General features: G+C 47.6%; 1 protein-coding gene across 4 annotated transcripts in view; it reads left to right on the top strand.

Moving 5' to 3' along the window:
• Positions 1 to 20983, top strand: part of LOC144768137 (uncharacterized) — a 166000-nt gene that overhangs the window by 135691 nt on the left and 9326 nt on the right. For all 4 annotated transcript variants that reach the window (XM_078651569.1, XM_078651566.1, XM_078651570.1 and 1 more), the window contains 2 exons: positions 5680 to 5922; positions 19130 to 19224. In XM_078651569.1, the coding sequence (XP_078507695.1) occupies positions 5680 to 5922; positions 19130 to 19224 (338 nt within the window). The remainder of the gene's footprint in view (positions 1 to 5679; positions 5923 to 19129; positions 19225 to 20983) is intronic.

Below are 20983 nucleotides of genomic sequence, written 5' to 3'. Positions count from 1 at the left end.
GACTTTGACTGCAACCAAGACAGCATCAAGAAAGACTTCTGCGGCTCCTGGTCTAGCTGTTCCTCAATTCTTCTGCCTCATCTGTGTCAGTCTGTACTTCACTCAGGTTCTCCAGAAGACCTGTGGGTATCAAGGACAGCTGAAGAAATGTTCCCTGGAGTGAAGGAATCACTCCCTTGCATCTGCATGCACCACAGCGAAAGCTGACCGGTCTGCTGCTACTGTTGTCCTGCAGACTTCCCAAGGCCCATCAACACTGGTTGTGGTTCTGCAGCTCTCCAGAGGCTTGACCTGTCTTCCCTGCAATGTGGAGGACAGTATCCCTCGTTGAAGCCACTGGGACCAAACCCCTGTGCACCGTGTTGACTTGCCGTTGCCAAGGCTTGTAGGCTCTGTACTCCAGAGATCTTCAGGCTACAAAAAGCTACAGCATCCAGCACCTCATCCCTCAAAGATCAGCAGTTTCACTACATCCCATGCACTGTGGGTCCCCATCTTTGGTGAACTGCCTATGGTCTTCTTGCGACTCCTGTGCCTTCGGCCTGTGGGTCCTTTCGAGCGTCTTCTCCTGCTTTGGTGGGATCCCCTGCTTACTGTTGGCCTGCTCTGACTCTTCTACGCTTGGTGAGTATTTTGGACCTTAGTGATCCCATTGATTGCATCTTGTCGTCTTCCATGTCAGTTGCGGCTACCAAGGCTTGTTGGTGCTACCACCAGACACCAACCACCTAGACACTGACAACGGATGTGGGACAGCTCGTGAACGGCTCCTGGTCTACCTCAGCGTCCCCTTGTCCCTACAGCTGCAGCTGCAAGGTCCTCATCAACTCTCCTGAACTCCCTTACAAGGGTATGGATTGTGCTGCAGTGCCTCCTGGTCACCTCTGAATATCATAGACTCTATCCCCTCTGCTTGCAGCTTATCCTCTTCAAGAATCCATCTTTGGTTTCACCGGATGCTGTGGTGGGGGTCTGGTGCCCGAAGACCTTGCTGACCTCCCGGAGTCGACGGGACGGGGCCCTCGCTGACTGCAGAGGTGTGTTCTGCTATATGAGGAGCGCCCACTGTTTGACATCTACTTGCGTGGCCTGTTACCCCGGAGTAGCCGGCCTCCGGGGTTCAAATCCGGCTCTGCCGCCTACTGAGAGGGGACGGAGCGGATGGAAGGCACGCCATCGCTGCGGGCCATCATGGCCGCCATTGAGGCGCTCCACTCGCATACTAGCGCTGTGTTCCGGACACTGATCGAAAGCGTGGACAGTGTCCTGGAACCGAAATATGACTCTTTGTTGAGTTCTCCGCTGGCTGATGTACCAGCGGTGCACCGCACGTCCGGACTCGAGGTCCCTGTGCCGATACCGGATTTCCTGAGCCCTGGCGGTTCCGAATCGACGACTCTCAAGCCTGTGCTTCGTGCCATCGTCTCCTGTTCGATTCTGTTTCCTTGTGCTACATCCATGAACGGTCTCCAGTGTGCTAACAAGTTCTTCAGTGACTTTTTGGAAAACGTGCTGTTCCTGGAAGCATTTCATTGTTTTATTCGTGAACATTTATCCTGCATGCGACTCCACTGCACCGACGAGAACTTTCATGAACGCTTTGCCTTTTTTCTCAAGATGGCGGCTCGTGGGAAGGAGACTCTCGATCAATATCGTACTGGCCAGGGCTGAACTCTACTGTTTTGATCCGCTGTTATGGTTTTTAGCAATGCCGGGGTTGTGCCTCTAGTGTAACGGGAGTTGGGTGGCTATTGACTATACTCCCCCGACTGGTTTGTATATTTTGCTGAACGTTGGCTTTATCACGTCTGGGGGTGGTAGCTGTTGGCGGGGGCACGGGAGACCGGGAGTGTGTTTTGTTTCTCCTCCTCCGCTTTTTTTTCTCTCTTTCCCTTCTTTTAGGGTAGTTCTTGGGCGATAGGCACGCTGCTAGTGGGGTTAGGCCGTATCCATTGCAGGGGTGCAGGGTGGAGGGTTAGGGGAGGTTTTTTTAATTTTTCCTTTGTTTTGTTCTATGGCCCCTTTTGTCTTTCCTTTTTCCGAGAAGTGGGCTGTTTATTCAACACGGATCCTCCTTGCTCGGGTGTCTATACTGGCTTAAATTATCCTGTTTCACTGCGGATGGGGGAGGACGGGGCGGGGTTGTTCTTGATCGTATGATAGACTGTTTATTCTTCCTAACTGTTGTGTACAGCCGCGATTTACTGTGGGCTCCTTATGATGATTCTCGTATGTATACTTCCCCCGCCTGTTTCTTTCCCGCACTGTATGGTTTGACACCCGATATCTGTAATGCCTACTCTTTTCTTACTGTTAAAATAAAAAGATATATAAAAAAAAAAGAATCCATCTTTGGATTCCACCAGACATCTTCACGAACTGCTCCAGATGCCTTTTCTACAAACTTTTCCACTGTCGTCTACAGGTGGTTCCAACGTCACTTCACCCCTTTGCACTTGACTTCCCTGGTGCAGGTAAGCTGATTCCTGGGGCATCCCTGGGTGGGGTGGCTCTCCAACTTTCCATCATCCAAAGGGTTTCTTCTGGGTTTTCTGGGAAGGGTCCTTCTACTTTAAAACTGCAACCGGGACTACTCCATAGACTTCCATTGGGCATGCAGCTGTGTTTCCACTCTGCACACCGACTCGGTGGGGTTCTTGGTTAGTTACCTTGGGTGGTTCCTTGTTCTCCCAACTCCTCTGAGGCTTCTGGTCCAAGTCCTGTTCTTCCTTGCATTTGACATTCCACTTTCTTAGTATATGGTTTTGTTTCCCCTGGAGACCAGTGCCACTTACCTGATTGCTTTTGATTATTTTCATGTGTATTGTTGATATCTCCGGGTAGGAGATGTATCCATGTGTTAGTGATAGTGTTGTGTAATAAATAGACTTATTTTTATCAACACTGTGTGGTTCTTTTTCATCTACTCTACACTGTTGATTAAATATGGTATAACAACCTGCTCTAAACTCCTTCAAGATAAGTCTGAAGGCTACTCTCCACAACTACCACTTTGAGACCTTTCTATGGTTAACAAAGACCACTAAAATCACCATAAGGTTTGCTTGGATCAATGCAAGATGCTTCACTCCTTTGAATGTGCTCCATATGCTAAACCAGCCTCCTACATGAGGGCATAACTGCATGAGCAGATATTCCCCTATAGCGTTTGAGTCCATTCTTAGACACTATAACTTCATGATGAAGCCATACTTAGTACATGGGCTGGTATCTTGTCACTACGAGTTCCACAGTTATATAATGGCTTCACTGAATTCCAAGATCTCTGGTACCAATAATTTCAGATTAATGAGCCCACACTGATGCCAGTGTTGGATTAATTAATACATGCACTCAGAGTGCTCCTCAGAGGTGCCCCCTGCAAACCTACCAAAACCACTAGGGTGTGCCCGACTTGTCTGCACCAGCCTGCCATTTGTAGACATGTTTCTGACCCTCTGAGGTGGGAGCCTTTTGCTCTTGTGGGTCAGAAACAAAGCCTGCTCTGCGTGGAGGACCTTCACACCTACCCCCAAGCAGGAGCAGCATAATGTGGTGGTGAGCCTCAAAGGCTTCATGTCCATTGTTATGCTGACTAGGGCCTCTACAGCTAGTGGAGATGCCCACCACCCTGACCAAGCTCCTTCATTTGGCAGCAAGGTTGGCGGCACAATTAGTAACCAAGAGAGGTGTGTCCCTTCTCAGCCAGGACCACCCCTAAGGTGCCCTGAGCTGAAGCGGCCCCAACTTGCTTTGGAGGATTCTAGCCAATAGGGTTAGGGCAGCCGCGGCTGCTGCAGGTAAGAGCAGTGGGGCAACGTGAGGGGGTATTTCGAGAGAAGACCATGAGGGAAAATTAAATAAATAATTAGTTTTCCCTCTTGGTCGTCTCTCGAAATCCCCCTGCCTTGGCCCCACTACTCTTACCTGCAGTGGCCGCGGCTGGGTTAGGGATATGCCCCCTCCCAAGAGGGAGTGGACATACAAAGGGTGTAGTCACCCTAAAGGTAAGTAGCCCATTGGCTAGTACCTTCTAACCCCTGTAACGCTCCTAAATTGAGTATTTAGGAGCACCCTGGAACTTTAATCCTTAGATTACCGACGACCTACGAAGAAGAGGACAAAGAAGAGCCGTGCAGTAGGGAAGACTGAAGACACCAACAGACTTGGCCCCAGCCCTACCAGCCTTTCTGCAGCCCTCAAAAACCCTACTACAGATAAGCAACTCGTCCCGCAGTCCAGCAACCTCCAGAACCCTTGGAGGACTGCCTACCTTCTAAAAAGACCCCTGATCTATCATGGACAGCGGACCTGTCCAGAAGAAAACCATGTTTAAAGACCAAAGCTCTGCCTGTGTAACTGTGAAGCCGACCACCTCTGCACCCAACACCCACGCCCTGAATTCCAGTGGCCAATCAGTCCAGCTAAGGTTCCTCAGAAATTTAAAGCAAGAGTTCACTTTGTGCTTACCCCTGCTGGACTCCACGTCAACTCCTGCTGCCTCTGCATTACGACCCCCCCAATCGCGACCTGCACCGGTAAGCTGACTTCCAATGCCAAAGGACACCGCAACACAAAGAGCCTCTGGGCCTTGGGGAGATCTACAGAAGGTGTCCCAATCATGACTGGACCCCAACTTACCTGTGCAGCAGCAGGTTTCTTTTGTCCGGCCTCCTGGCCTGAGCCTGCAGCCTTTTTGCGAGTTTGAGATTCCCCATTGGTTTGCATGAGGCACACGACACTGTGTTGGAACTCTGCACCCGGCCGCCCTTGTTCTGCTAGTGCTGTAAGTTTGGTGCTGCCTTGTGCCCCCCCCCCCACCCACCCATCCCCCTTTGCTTACCTTAACCCCCGGAGCTGGCTTACCAAACCGTTCTACTTACCTGTGAGTAGTACCACATTGATTGCCCTCTTTCTCCATTGGATAACATTGGCACCAGGTCCCGAGTTTGACCTTTGCACCCATCCGCCCCAGTGCTGCTGGTGGTGCAGTGAGGTCACTTACCTGAACCTTGCCTGGTACTGATTCTTCATCTAAAAGCACAATATCGTAACTCGTTTTCTTCCCTTCAAATTGCTGATTGTATTTCCTCCCATAGGATTACATTATATTGATTGAAAAATGCAGTGTCTACTTTTTACATTGACAAACAGTGATATTGCAAAACGCATGTTACTACAACAAAGTATCTTTGGTTCTGTGAAATAAACATAGTAAAAGTAATATTTTTACAAAACATTGGTCTTGGATTTAGTCATTGAGTGTGAGTAATAATTTCTTGCCTGTGTGTGTACAACAAATGCTTAGCATTGCCCTTGGATAAACCTAAATGCTCGCCCACGCTACCACAAAAGAAAGCATTACTATGCTTTCTACTTGAGCCTCTGTAAAGCCTCTGGGGATCCACTGGACTCTGTGCACACTATACCTTACTGTGGTATAGTATATAAAGAGCCAGCTTCCTGCAAGTTTCAGATAGCCAGACACACTAAAATTGAGGACAGCACTAGGAGCAAACATATAAGAAATTAGATCCCTATGGTTTGCCTTGATCATGCTAGCAAACCAAAGGTGAGATCGACTGCTCTGCTGTCGCTTCCTTAATGATCTCCATGTAAATGTTTGATGGTCTTGATGGACATTTCATGGGTTTGCCTGTTTCTCTCTTTCATCCGCAGGGATACAGTTCGGGAAAGGCACCAATGCTCAATATGCTACTTGGTACAGTTATATTGCTTCTACTGCACACTTCCGGGTGCCAGGATCACCCCTTTCCCATGATGAGTATGATCAGTTCTTCCGTACAGTGGTGTCACATGGCCAGGCCAAGGTTTTCTGTGCGATCCGCTTGCAATCTGGTTGTGAAAACTTGAGCATCATGCGAATGGACAAGTATGAGAACCATGGTGTAGTTCCAGAAGGTAAGGTTTAACACCTGGCACTAGTGGGTATACATTGGTGTATGAGGTTACTGCCCAGTACTTGGTATTATATCATTGTGTCAAATTAATGCCTAGTGTGCGTATTATTTCAGTGTGTCAGTGTACTGCCCAGTGCTGTAGTGTTTGGGGTTACTGCACATGGATGGGTGTTATAGGAATCTGTGAGTTTATTATCCCATGCCGGACTATCAGGTAGATTCATCATTGGCATGTTTTGCGAGTCTGTAATAGCGATTATTAAGGAACCGCTATTACAGACTCGCAAAACGGGATTCATGTAAAAATCGCAATATTTATTGCGATTCCTACAGCTTCCTTATTTGCGATTAGCTAATTGCTAATCGCAAATAAGGAATAACTCCCCATTCATTCCTATGGGCCTAAAGGCCCATAGGAATGAATGGGAAGACATATCAATGTGCGAATCGCTATTAGCGATTCACATTTTGAGTTTGCGATTTCAAGGGTGCAGTGGTGTCCAAAGGATACCCTGTTGCACCCCTGAAATGATATTGGATGCTGGTGTTACGCACACACATCTCCCAAGGACATGTGTGTGTGTAACATGCAACTTGGAAAAATGCACTTAAGTGCATTTTTCTAGGTTTCCCCTATTTACCACGAGGTTTGACTTCGCGGTAAATAGCGGCCCAATATTGCGAATTCGCAATTTTTAAAGGTTTCATGAATCGCATTTAAGGAATCTCAAATAGAGATTCCTTAAATGCAATTCCTCGCAGATTTGCGAATTCTATAATAGCGAATTTTGCATTTGGGATGATGAATCCCAAATGCAAAATTTGCGCTCGCAAAGGGCCGGATTCTCAGAATCTGGCCCTTTGCGAGCCAATTTCGGCTTCATGAATCTATCTGTATGTATCTAAGTGTGTGAGGCTACTACCCAGGGTGTGGGATGTGTCAAGCTAAGCGTGTATACCTCCTCCCCAGTGCTGAGTTTCAAAACGGTCTTTGAAAAGCTATATTTCCCAACAACATGAGGTTATGACTGAATGTGAGTTTCAGAAGAGAGAGTGTGTGTGTCTGTGTGTGTATGTGTGTGTGTGTCTGTGTGTGTGTGTATATAGTTATGGTTCAGGTGCACATTTGTGACGTGCTGTACTTTTGAGCCCTGTGAAGAGTTGTTTAGCATTTGCTTGGCGTAGCCAGCGAAGGTGCAACATGAAATGTAAGGAAGGATGTGGAAGTTGGAAAAAATATATTTTCTCATTTTAGCTTCCACAGGAAACGTTGCTTACATCCCAAAGCGCTGAAGATATTTAGTCCAAATGTGGCACAAAACGAAAACTTTCATCAGGAAGTGTGTGTTTCTTTGTTTGGTAAACAAATGTTCCTTAGGTTTTGAGATAAAAGTATTGTAAAATGTTGATGAGTGGGAATTAAAGTTTTGCTGTTTGGGATTCGTGAATCCTTTTAGACCCTAGAAAAAAAAAACAGGAATCCTATTAGATAAGGAAGCCTGTTCTCCCATTGTTCCTAGATGGTACCCAGGGCTAGAGTCAGGCTTTGCAGACAACCCCTGCTAGACTAGGTGGTTACATGCAGAGCCTGACCCCTAGCCCAACCCCAGCTATACATAGTTAAAAGCCATGCGCAGAGAGAGTTGGGCCGCCTGTGACAGGTTAGACGCAGAGCCTTACTACAGCCCAGGCCAAAAGAAGGGGTTGGAAGTAATCATTAAAATAACTATGACATTCACTGAAAGAGAACACTTTACAATGACATTTGAATGTATGAACACATACAACACATGCCCATAACTCATGTTCTCAACCATGCTCAAAATATCAATTTGAGAAGCAAGAAAAATGTATATTGTAACTAATGCCGACTTTTTATAGCATTGAGTATAGTCACTGTCCTATTTCAGGGTAAATTATCTGAGATTACTGCCCAGTGAGTGGGTTACAATATACATCAAATCAAGTCAAATATAGCTTTATTCGACTTTTGATAAAAAACCATAAAAGCACAATAAAAACATGATTAAACATTTACAGTGAGATCGCAGCTACTCGATTTTTGTGAGTGGGTTACAATATAAACAATGTCACTAGAGCTGAGATTCAGGGTTGTAATGTACACCCCATACAGCCCCTGTGGTGCAGGCGGGACTCCAGTCTTCTCTACATGAAGACGGCCTCATTAGCATGTCTGCGTAGCATGTCACTTTATCCCCGTCTGTGCGGAGGACAGAACGGTTCCGTCCTCAGCCACGGTGGGTGTGTGCAGAGGATGGAACCATTCCATCCTCTGCACACGTCCAAGAAATCCCTCTGCTGTTTACAGCAGAGGGATTTTCATTTTTATTTTTCAGTTTTGGGATCAGGGGAAGAGCTTTCCCTGCCGCCTTTAGCATTTTATTAAAATGTTTTAGTGTAATGACGATCGGGCCCATGGCAAGCTGACGTCATTACATTGAAAGTGAAATGAGCCAATCGGCTCAGAAAAAAAAGGTCCGTTATTGGAGGAAAAATGTGCAGCGTCCATATTGCGTTGTGGGCCATTTCCTGTCGTGGGCACTAGGTCTACCCACACAAGTGAGGTACCATATTTATTGGGAGACTTGGGGGGAATGCCGGCTGGAAGGAAGTTTGTGGCTCCCTGCAGATTCCAAAACTTGTCATCACAGAAATGTGAGGAGAATGTGTTTCAAGGTTTGAGGTTTGCAGTGGATTCTGGGTAATAAAATGTGGTGAGAGCCATGCGAATCAGCCCACCCTGGATATCCAAAAGTGTCTAGTTTTAAAAAATGTACAGGTTGGCAAGGTTTCCCAAGGTGCCAGCTGAGCTAGGGCCCAAATTCTAGGGGAACACAGAATAGTACAACAAGTGTTATTACTAGTTGTCCTGATCCAGGGAAGCGTCCCCTGTTTGGCTGGGTTCAGAAGCTCTGACTGATTCCCTCGCGGACCCTGGTGTGGGAGCCCCCATCCTCCAGCCAGCCGTACCCCTAAGGGCCGGGGTCTGAGGATGCTTTTCCTGTTTGGCCAGGTTCAGAAGCTCTGACCAAAGCCCCAGCCGTCCCTTGGGTTGTGGCCATTCTGTCCTGGGCTCTGTCCTCATGGCCGCCACTTGTCAAAGCTCCCAGTACGGAGTCCTGCGGGCCCGGTAAGGCTTCTCCTGTGGGGCCAAGTCTAGGAGTTCCGGCTGGGCCCCGGGGTTGGTGCACTCACCCTAGGCTCCAACCTGTGGCCTTCCGCAACGGCAAGGTCCTGGTATGGGTGCACATCAGGCCCAGAGAGACTTCCCCCGGTTGGCCAGGTCCAGAAGTTTTGACCAGGGCTCCTCCGGGACCCAGGTCCAGTGCTCCCATCATGGGCTGCGTCCTCCAGCCTGCCATACCACCAAGGGCTTGGGACGGAGTTCATTCGGGCCCATGGAGGCTTCTCCTGCTTGGTTGGGTGAGATGCTCTGATCAGGGCCTCGGCGGGCCCTGGGGAAGGAGTTACCAGTCCTTGTCTCCGTCCTTGGGCCCGACATTTGACAGTGAGCCCGATACGGGGTCCCACGGGCCTTAGGAGGTCCAGGAGCTCTGACAGGGCCCCCTTGAGCCCTGGAGGAGGGCCACTGCCACCCTGCACTCTGCTCTCCAGCCTGCCACACGGCGTAGGACCTGTGACTTTCATCGAGCCTAGGTAAGCCTTTCCTGTGCAGCCAGGTCCAGAAGTACCCACCAGGGGCCCCACGGCTGGCACTCTCCGTCCTCCAGCACGCTGCACTGCCATGTACTCGAGACGGGAGTCCAGCAGGCCCTTGGAGGCTTCCCCTGTTTGACCAAGTTCATAAGCTCTGACCAGGGACCCGGCGGGCCCTGGGGCGGGGTCCTCGCCCTCCAGTCCCCCGATCGCCTGTCACGGAGGTAAAGCTAGCCTAGCTTCCCGCCTGCCATGGCGGGGTGCAGATTAGCCACCTGTCTGCCCTGGGCAAGTCTCAAGGTGCCTGGCTGCTTGCTGCACGTATCTCTCTGTGGTGTCCCCCCTTGTGTACCTTCTCGGGCCCACCTCTGCAGCTGGGGAGGGCCACACTCCTTCCAGGCCCACGGGTGCTTGCCTGCCCCCTCTGATTTCCCCCTCCAATACATGAAAAAGAGTGCACTGCTGTGATCTCAGCCCCTGCAGCAGCCCGGGGGTCGGTGTCATCCCCGGCTCCCTCATGCTTCAGCGTCCGGCTACAACCTCAAATCAGACGCGGCGACCTGCTGAATTTAAGCATATTACTAAGCGGAGGAAAATAAACAAATCAGGATTCCCTCAGTAAAAGCGAGTAAAGATGCCAGTGCCAAATCCCCACCTGGCGGCAGGCACGGTGAATGTGGCCTACAGCAGACCTCCTTCCCGGCATCACTCAGGGGTCCCAATTCATTCTGATCGAGGCTCACCCTGTGGACGGTGTTAGGCCGGTAGGGGCCCTGGGCATGCCGGAATCGTGCCTTCTCGGAGTTGGGTCGCTTGGAAATGCCGTCTAAAGCGGATGGTAAACTCCATCTAATGGCAATATGGGCACAAGACCAATAGCTAGCAGGTACCATAAGGGAAAGTTGAAAAGAACTTTGAAGAGAGAGTTCAAGAGGGCGTGAAACAGTTGAGAGGTAAACGTATGGGGTCCATGCAGTCCGCCTGGAGGATTCAACACTGCGGGAAAGTCGGTTGCCCGGGAAGGCATTTCCACTAAATGGGACTGGCGCCCGGGTACACCCAGCCCCACAGGGTGCATTTCCTCCGCTGTGGTGTGCCACAACCAGCTCTTGGTTGTCTGGGAAGGCTTTGGGGTGGCAGGTGACACTTTGCTCCAGTGGAGAGTGTTACAGCTCCCCCGGCTTGGGCTTCGCTGTGTCCATGGGGCTGAGGGTAATTCGACCGCTTCCATGCCCTCCTCTAGCAACTGCTCCACAACCACTTGGGGTGCACCAGAACGGGGAAGAGGGACAGGGGCCCCTGCTACCGGCACAACTAGGGCAGACTTTGGTCAGTGCGCCCCGACCATGTTGTGCTGCCAGGCGGGGAGGCCACTCTGGGCTCCAGGGGTCTACGGCAATGTCGGTTACCCACCTGACCTGTCTTGAAACATGGACCAAGGAGTCTAACACGTGTGTGAGTTGGAGGGCCAAGCGAAACCCTGTGGTGCAATGAAGGTGAGGGCCGACACACGCCAGCTGAGGTAGGATCCTGCTGCGAAGGCTGCAGCGGGCGCACCACCAGTCTGTCTCACCTTCTCTTTCGAGAAGGTGGCGCATGAGCGTGCATAATAGCACCCAAAAGATAGTGAACTATACCTGGACAGGGCGAAGCCAGAAGAAACTCTGGTGGCGGTCCGTAGCAGTCCTGACGTGCAAATTGGTCGCCCGACCTGGGTATGCAGTGAAGGACCTCCAAAGTTTCCCTCTGGATAGCTGACACTGAACCCCCAGTTTTATATGCTCGAACAAATGATTAGAGGTCTTGGGGCCAAAATGATCTCAACCTATTCTCAAACTTTAAATGGGTAAGAAGCCCCACTCACTGGCATGGAGCCAGGCATGGAATGCGAGTGTCTAGTGGGCCACTTTTGGTAAGCGGAACTGGTGCTGTGGGATGAACCAAATGCCGGGTTAAGGTGCCCCATGCTGACTCTCATCAGACCCAAGAAAAGGTGCTGGTTCATATAGATAGCAGGACGGCGGCCATAGAAGTCAGAATCCACTAAGGGCTGGGCAACCGGAGAGCCTGGGGGGGCTGGCTGACCAGATGGCGGCTGGCCAGCAAGTGGGGCTAACTCCAGTTTTTGTCCGCCAACCAGTGTTGTGTTAGGCCCCCGTTCGTGGGGGCTTAATATTCAAGGAAAATTGACTTCCCAGGCAGGCCCGTAGGGAGAGGATGGGAGGTGGTCTGGGTATAATGCTCCCTGGGCTCTAGGAGGATGGAAGGCACCCACCCAAGGCTGCACTCTGAGCCAGGTATGGCTTTGACAGTCACGACCCAGGGCAGGGTGGCTGCAGACCAGGGAGGACGCTCTTACCCCACTATGTTTGGGGTAAAGAGCGGAGACAGTCCTTGCATGAAGGCCCAGCCCCTGTGGCGCCGAGCTGGAAAAAAAGCCGGGAGAGCACCAAGAAGCCCTCAGCAAATGACTGGGCTCGGTCTCGAATGGCAGCAACTGTTAATGATGTCTCGTGCCACCCAGGAGGTGCGGTCGGCAGTCCCGGTGCAAGGCTTACAGTTCTCCTAAGAACAAGCTGGCCTGGCAAAGGGGATGTGGCAAGCCTGGGAAGCCTTGTCCCCCCTTCTCCGGCAGGGAGGGAGGCTGCAATTGTGCTCTCGGTCAGAGCTCTGGTGGGGTCCGGGCTCCATGTGCTGTCCCTCCATGTAGGAAAGTAGGGCCTGCTTTCATGGTTACCCCCAAATTTTGCTTGGTGTTAGTATGTTTTTGACTAGTCTGGCTGAGATCCAGATAATCAGGACTAAAGTCAGAGTGATTTCTCCCTAAATTGCTCATGGTAAGTACTTCTGTACATCCACAACTGGTGACTTGTGTACCCATGTAAGTCCCTAGTATATGGTAATAAGGTACCCAGGGCTGAGGTACACTAGGGTTCTCCCATGGGCTTCAGCATGTATTGTACCAACCATGGAAGTCCAATTAAACTGTGACTACAGACCTGCCATTACAACTTGTGTGAGTTGGAGCTTGCACCTCTCACGAGAGATATACGTTTCCTTATGTCTTGGGGTCACTGCACTTAAAATCTCTAAGTCACCCCTATGGCAAGCACTTCAGTCCTGAGGCCAGGGTGCTTGGTTATAAGTTTAAGGGTGTCCCTGCATGAGCAGGACACCCCTAGAGCCCCCGAAGTCAATTCTCCAAGCATTGTAAGTGCGGTCAGACATTTTAATACATATAGTGGACATCACCTGTGGGTGGTTCTTTAGATTTGTCGTGGGACAAGACTCAAGCCTGAAACCACATCCCTCTTCGACCGTCTAGACACTTGGACTTCGCTGGACTTCACCTGGAACCGAGACTGCACCCACACTTACCATTAACTGGAAGGAGTTTGAAAGCACCAAAATGTGGAAAAATTGGTTATGGCCCAGTAAAATTCCAAAACTGTATTGAAAATTTGCGTTTTCTGATTCAGGTTTGCCTGTTCATGAAAGCTGGAAAGATGGTGATTTTAGCACGGCAAGCCCTTTGTACATGGAATTTGCAGGGAAAAAACTGATGATTTCTTCTGCAGCACTTGTTTACCCAAAAATCCAAAATGCAGGTGTATTTTGGTTAATCCATGTGTACCTCTGGAATCCCCAGAATGTAGGAAAAAAAGCCACAGATTTGTCTTGGATACCTTAAGTGGACTAATTTATGGGAGACTTTTTCTTCAGTCTGGAGGGGTGCCCCTGAGACTGTACATCCTCCACAAAGCACTGCTCGTTTTGGAGGAAAGATGTAGCACAGAATTTACTGGAATAGGGGAAAGGTTGCTTCCTTGCCCAGAGAAAAATGCCATCATCTTTTCAGATTCTGCAAATGCCTGCACACGATTCTTAAGCAGTGCATTATATGAAATAGTCTGTATTCATTTTAACATGGCCTTTGTGTCTTTTTTATTAAGTTATTAGTCAAAGGGTCAATAGGACTGCTGAAGAACACATTTTGAAGTGTTTCTTCTTACATTAACTGTTGAAAGTATGTACTGATACGGGGACAAAAACATGTTTCCATTAAAGGATCTGAATTGAACCATAAAGTCATTGTTTCCCTGGGTCATGCTTTGATTAACCTTCCAGGCCAAATCTAAAGAGCAATATCCAATAGGTATATATTAAAGATAGCTGACAGACATATACCACTAAAAGCACAGCGCTTAAACAAATGAAAGTGAGATTGCCTCTGCGTTACATAAAAAGAGTCAGTGAATTTAAAAAGCCACATTAAATTGTAGGATTCTAAAACAGAGAGCTTCACCTCTCTCTTGTCAGATGTTTCTTTTTTTTTTTAAACTGGATCTTGTTATTTTTCTTTACCCATTACAGATAGGACTACAAATACCAGAATTCATTGTATCAACTGCTCACCTGAATTGAAAAAATGCAAGGTCACTGTGTAAGGTCAAATGAATCCTTTTTTGTACACAAACGGAGCATGGAAACCTTTTCCTTCATTGTTTCCATAAAGTAAGTTTGTGTTTTCATACTAGTAGCTCCCATAGCAGGAATTGTAGGAAAGTAACCCTTTTGACATGACTACGTCCACCCCACACACACACACACACTTTTTGCTCTGTATCTGGTGCAACTTTGACTGAAAGTATGCTGGGTTCCTGCTAACCAGGTCCCCAGTACCAGTTTTATTCCCCTAAACTGTATGATTGTTCCACAATTTGCACCCCTTAAGGATCCTTTGTAAGTCCCTAGTGATTGGTACCTAGGGCATTGGACCAAAGGGCTGCAGCATGAATTGTGCCCTCCTAAGGGACCCCTCGTCCAGCTCATGTAAACTGCCACTATAGCCTGCATGTTTTGGTGCAGAGAAAACGAAAAGTTGACATGGCACACATCTCTGTGTGCCATGCCAGCAAAACACTGCATGTGGTATAGGTAAGTTATCCCTACGACAGGCTTTACATCCCGAAGGCATATCTGCCTGAGTGGATGTGTCCCTGTGGTATCTTAATTCGCCCTCAGATATCATGACTACACAGGAAGCTATAACGAGTACATGGTCTGAACACTCAGAATTACGAGTTCCACAGCTACATGATGGCTTCACTGTACCCCAAGGTGTTTGGCACCAAACACCTCGTCTTAATAAACCCACATTGATGCCAGTGATGTATTTATTAATAAATGCACTCAGAGAGTTCCTTAGAGGTGCCCCCTGAAAACCTACCAACTACTAGTTAGTTGACTGGCTGGTCTCGACCTGTCACCACAACAGACAGGTTTCTGAACTCCTGAGGGTGAGAACCTTTGCTCCTGGAGGACAAGACCAAAGCCTGCTCTGTGCAAAGGTGTTCACACCTCCTCCAAGCAGGATGTATACTTCAGAGCTTGAAGCTTCAAAAGCACTGCCACCTTTGTTATCTTTCTAGATTGTGGAGGTGCCCACCCCCTTCCTTCTGTCCTGACCCCATTTTTGGCAGCAAGACAGTAGGAAAATATGTTCGAATAGGGGTGTGCTCACATTCAGCCAGCAGCACCCCTAGGGGAAGGCCAGCTGATGTGGATACCACTTTTCAGATTCCTCCACGTTGTTTTTGATGGAATTAGCCTTCTAGGGTCAGGGTTATGCCCACTTCCCACAGGAAGTGGTCATATAGAGGGCTGTAGACACCCCATTGGCTACTACATGTCATTCCACAGTGCCCCTAAATTGACTATTTAGGCAGCACCCCTGAATCAAAGAACTCAGATTTGATGGAGCAACAGAAGAAGGATGAAGAAGAGTATCTCCCTGTTGAGAACTGCAGCAGAACTTTGGATTTTCTAAACAATCTCGACCAGGTGACTCATCCTGCAAGCTGGAATAACTACCAAAGCCTTGGGTAGCCTGCCAGCACTTCAATAAACACTGAAAGTCTCCTTTGGAGTAGAGGAACTACTCCCCTGCAGCCCGTAGGCACCAACGAGCAGAGCCCACGCCACCACTGTGCAGCTCCCTGGCCCGGACATGACGCCACAGATGACCAGAAGAAGGTACTCCTGCTCTGGAAGGTCAGATCTGTCCCCCCACCGAGTGTGTACACACCAAAACCAACCGGAGCCATACAGAACCAAACCCCCAGGGTACGAGACATCCTACACCAACCAGCAAAAGTTCAGTCCGGATTCTCACTGCACCAGGTCCAAGGAGCCATCAAGGGACTTCAGCATCACTGAAGCCCACTTCGAGAGTTGCACAGCTGCTTTGTTTTGGCCCCTGCCAGCAGTTTGTCCTTGACCACGAGGTGTATCTTTGTGTACCAGCCCAGCCGACTCAACCACTCTGCACCCAAGACCCCTTGCAACCTGAACCCCCATTTGGGAGCCATTGGACTTACCCGTGAGTCCTTCTGTGCGTTGTCTTTTCAGGTGCCACCCCCGCTCTGTAGCGGCAGCTACCAGCCTTACCAGCACCCTGTACCTGATAGAACCTTGGCGGCTCCTGAAGAGCTGCTGGTAGTACTTTGAACTTTGGCCACTACAATTCTTATCCCAGAAGGTGAGCCCCTTAAACCGACTGTGCCTACCTATGCATCATTGACTTTTCCTCCCATAGGACTGCATTTTGCATAATAGTGCACAGGTTTGAACATTTACTTACCTGTGAATATTTTTATGGAAAACTGTACTTACCTTGAAACGAAAGATTTTATGTTTGAAATATATATAAAAAGAGGTGTTATTTGTCTGATTTGGTCTCTGATTTGTTCTTTGAGTGTGGGCCTCATTTATTGCCTCTTTGAGTACTACAAATGCTTAGAACTACCCTCTGATAAGCCTAACTGCTCGCACACACTAATACAAAAGAGAGGGTAAGGATTATTTACTTTAGCCTCTGTAAACCAAATGGGGACCCACTGGACTCTCTGCACAGTGTACTTTGTTTTAGTACACTTTATAGAGATCCAGCTTCCTACAGGATTGTACAGCAGCATTGGCAATTTTAGTATTCTTAATTTTCGGAACAAAATCCTTCCCTCTTGTAAAAGAATGCAGTCAGTGATACCAAAGCAGTGCAGATGGGTCATCGGGGAAGGAGACCACACACATGACTTTATTAGGCAGGAGATGATAGTGACAGGTGGCCGTAAGGGAATTATTACTGAAAGGAGAATCATGATTCATGAGTTATCCAAATGTAGTGAATCTATATTGCTAGGTACAATTCCTGACACAGCTTCCCGCAAAGGGTCCTTGGCACGTGTCTCAGAAAAAATCCAGCTATTTGTGCATAAAAATTATCTGCTAGTGTAAAGGACAAAGTTTTCCCTAAGGTGTTACTCAGAGTGTCACATATGAGGTATGGAAATGTCACACATAAGTAGTCTTACAACTTGGTAGCCCTGTTTAATATAGTTAGATGTTAGCATGGTGTCCCCTGTATATGCAATAAACTAAAGGGAGGAGTTTTGTAGGGACATATGATTTATTTTAATCCAAGCATGTGCATTGGAAAGGTAAAAGCACCTCTTACACTGAATATGAACCCCTCAACAAGTAAATAACATTTCTTACCAGGGCCATTGGAATTATGGAGCTTCTAAAGATCAAATTATGTTCCAGGGTGGACTACATCATGCAGCAAGAAAAGGCAAATTACGCAATGTAATGTGTCACATTTTGTGATAGAATTACTTCCGAATTTTGTCATTTTTTAACACGTTAAGTCTGGCTAGGCAAAGGATACTATTTATACTAGTTTTATACACAAATACAGTGAAAAAAGAAACCAAAAGGTAGCCGGTCAACTTTCGCATAGGGTCTTCCATTGCACGACAACACCGGTCACTGAGATTTTAGTAACTTTTAATACGTGTGAGTTTGAAGCAATCTTTTTGCCTAAAATCTGTAGCCTGTGCAGCAGATGATGAGTTGCTGCGAATCCATAATAATGCGTACGGCTCTGCAGCTTCAGAATCACGTAATTACAGTGACCCTATCGATCACCCTAAACAGCAATTACCTATGTTTCACATGCCCGCGTGAGCCATCATATGTGTCTGCATTATTTCCTCTATGCATTTTTATTAAATGCGATGTTTAAAATGCCACTAGCCAGACTATCATTAGTGTCCCTGGGAGTGTACTTTAAAGGGGCACACGTGAAGTCACAGATAAACTGCTGTTGCACCTGGGCACTGAGAATAAGGCACTAAACAGAAAGGGGAACTACGGGTCTCATAGAATAGGAGCTCAGCAAATCTATGGTAGAATAACTCGCTCTGCCAAAATGGAAATAACCTGCTAAATCTTCACCTTTTGGAGGCTTGATTTATTTTTGATCTGTAGATCCCTTACAAACGTACTTCTCAAGTAACGTTCACTCACCCCTTAAAGTAAACTTTGGTTAATAAAAATAATTTTATAATTAAAAAAATATGACTATGACTCGATTTTTAGTGTGCATGTGGTCTTCAAACTTTTTTATTCCGCGCCCCCCCCCCCCCCCCAGTGTAGAAAAACAATTCGCCGGGCCCCCCCTCAAAATATTTCACAATTATTTTATTTAACTGGCAATGTTTAAATATGTCTAGACGTATTTAAACATTGCAGCTAAGTTCTGTCACTGTTTTAGAAATGCAAACAAATACATGATTTCCAAACATACTATTCCGGTGAGGCAGGCCTTACTAATGCGCAAAGGATCCAGTGTGGTTATTCAAAATGACAGTGTGGGTCTTGGAGAAAATTTGAAGTCCCTTCCCCTTTGACACCTTCTTCCAGCCAGGATTTAAATGATGTGAATGATGGCCCATTACAGACGTGCTTACTGCAGTTCATTTTTTTAGGCTGAAAACAAAGCATAATGTTTCTTTTGGCCAGAGCCTGCCCCCCCGACCCCCCCCCTGAGATCACTCGAGGCCCCCCTAGGGGGGCCCGCTCCCCAGTTTGAAGACCTCTGATCTAGAGCATGCAGCGGCATAACAAAACTTGAGGGGAACCTCTGCAAAGAACATGGAGGGAGGCCCCCTATACTCTGGACACAGTCAGGAGTTCCCAGGCCAGGGGCCCTCAGCCCTTGCACAGTGCCAGAGGGGGGGGGGGTCTGGAGCTCTGGTGCCGCCCATACTGTGGAAGCTGCTGGGGCTGTTGTCAACCCACTGAGAGCATGCCCATCCTACAAGGATAACTTTTTTTTCCCTTTGACGCTAAACGTATCATGGAAAACTCCTGCTGATGTCATATGGAGGCAGGAGACAAAAGTACTTCTACAGGATATTTGGTGACTGTGTTGGAATGGGCATTGCGGGGGACCCCCTCACCATTCCTTGCAGGGTGGCCCGTTAATGTTTGTTACGCCACACCTGCCAGAGTAGGCTGGAGTAGAGAGCCAGTCAGGTTATGGTAGAGAGTGCGTGGGGCCCAAGGGATGAAAAAAGTGGTGTGTGTGTGTGAATGCATATGGTAGTTACTGCTCAATGCTCAGGCGTATTCACTAGTCCTAGACTTTGCATTTCTCACAGATGTTTTTGTTCCTCATTCTGCAGGAGTCATTTGTTCCGAATCACCAGATGCCCCCTACTTTTCAGACTTTTGCACGTTTGCACACTATCGATGCGCAAAGAAGAAATATTATTTAAGGGTAAGTCCTGGAATAAAAAAACGAGTATCTGGGAAGATCAAAGAAAGAAACAATAGAGAGGTATAGATCTGAGAGTGCATGCAGGAGAGTGTATGTGCAAGAACAGTTTTGTGCAGAAAAGCAAAAATGTTGGGTCTAGTCTAGAATGGTTCAAATATAAAGTTTTTGCCATGAATGGCACATTAAATAGTAGGAAAGAAGACTGCCATTCGGTATTCTATATGCCATGTAGGAATGGAGAGGCATGGGTGGTCAGAGAGACAGAGTTCTAACGAACGCCATGAAAAAAGGTCATGTGAACATTTCCTTTGTTGTCACTAAGCATTCCAGGCTAGTGGTTGTTAAGCTTGACTGCATCTAGCCCTTAATTTAATTTCATTCTGTTTTTTTAAGCCACAGTAACAATTCCAACACGATATGTTGTACAATAGCGACAATATCACTCTATAGTTTCATTAACAGCTAGGTCACAAACAAAAAGAGAAAATCTGTGAATTTAGTACAAAGAGAGTGACAGAAGTAAAATATAAAGATAGTAACAAAACATGTGTCCTAATATACTTATTTACACTAAAGGAGGCCTGTGAAAAATAGGAGCAGGCGGCCCTATGACCAAATGAAGAACCCCCCATCTAGTCTGTTTAACAAGAATTTTACCCTATATAAGACTGGTCTACCCCTTCCCCTTTTCATGCCCATGTGCGGACACATTGGTTGGCATTGTGAAGAAGTGTGTGGAGCAGAGAACTTAAAGGGGCCGTCCGGTAGAGAAACAAGCATTTGCAATGCAATAGGTCTCGCATTTATGCGAGTTTGAGCCATTGGCATTGTAAATGACAATGTCTCTTATTTATGTTTTGGGTTTTAAAACCTACATAAAAGGCACTTTCATTTACAATGCTAATAGCTTAAACTCTCACTCTAAATGACTGCTACCTTTGTTGAAAATCACTAGCAAGGTGGCTCCTTTACTTAACACCTTCGACACTGCTGACGGAACCGTTCCGTCATGCCCCTCGGGTGGGCTGTGCTCATGACGGAACGGTTCCGTCACGGCCCGGCCGCCGCCCCCCCCCCCGCGACCGTTAGCGCTGCGGCGGAATAGCCGCCGCAGCCAAGGTGTTAAGTGTGGAGCATGCAACTGGGCTTTCATCAATACAACATTAATAAATTGGTTAATTATGATTCCTTTTATGGGCAATGCTCTGTCCTACCAAAATATTGAGCATTAAATAATAAAATGAGCTATAATTTGTTAAACCTAAGAACAATTTTTGCTCTTCTTAACACAAACGTGTAGACTTACAATACCGGTGTACTTGGAATAGCTATGTTTGGCATATGAAGTCTGGATCAGAACAATTTCTGCAGCTTGAGGGGCAGTCAAGAAGCCAGCATTTATGAAGGACAATTTTACATGGCCAGTACCCATGTGTTCTATTCCTACAGGTGTAGAGCCAATATGCTGCTGTAGGAGGTGAGGATATTTACATAACAGCAGAGCGGACAAAACATCAAAGGTGAGTACTGCAAATCTAAAGGCTGGTTATACAGATACACAACCAAGGACTTTCCACAACCACAGACTAGATGACACCACAAGAAATCTTACAAGAAAAAGGTAGAGATGGTCTATGATGGACCAACACGGTTAGAATCAAACTCTGATTACAATTCAACTGCCTCTGTAGTGCCCACGAAGCCATTTAAACAGATAAACCAAGATACCTTGGCAGCGAGCCTTTCCTTCCTCGTGCAC

The sequence above is a fragment of the Lissotriton helveticus genome, chromosome 7 (assembly GCF_964261635.1).
Source record: "Lissotriton helveticus chromosome 7, aLisHel1.1, whole genome shotgun sequence".
NCBI lineage: Eukaryota > Metazoa > Chordata > Amphibia > Caudata > Salamandridae > Lissotriton > Lissotriton helveticus.
This window is presented reverse-complemented; position numbering and strand designations above follow the sequence as displayed.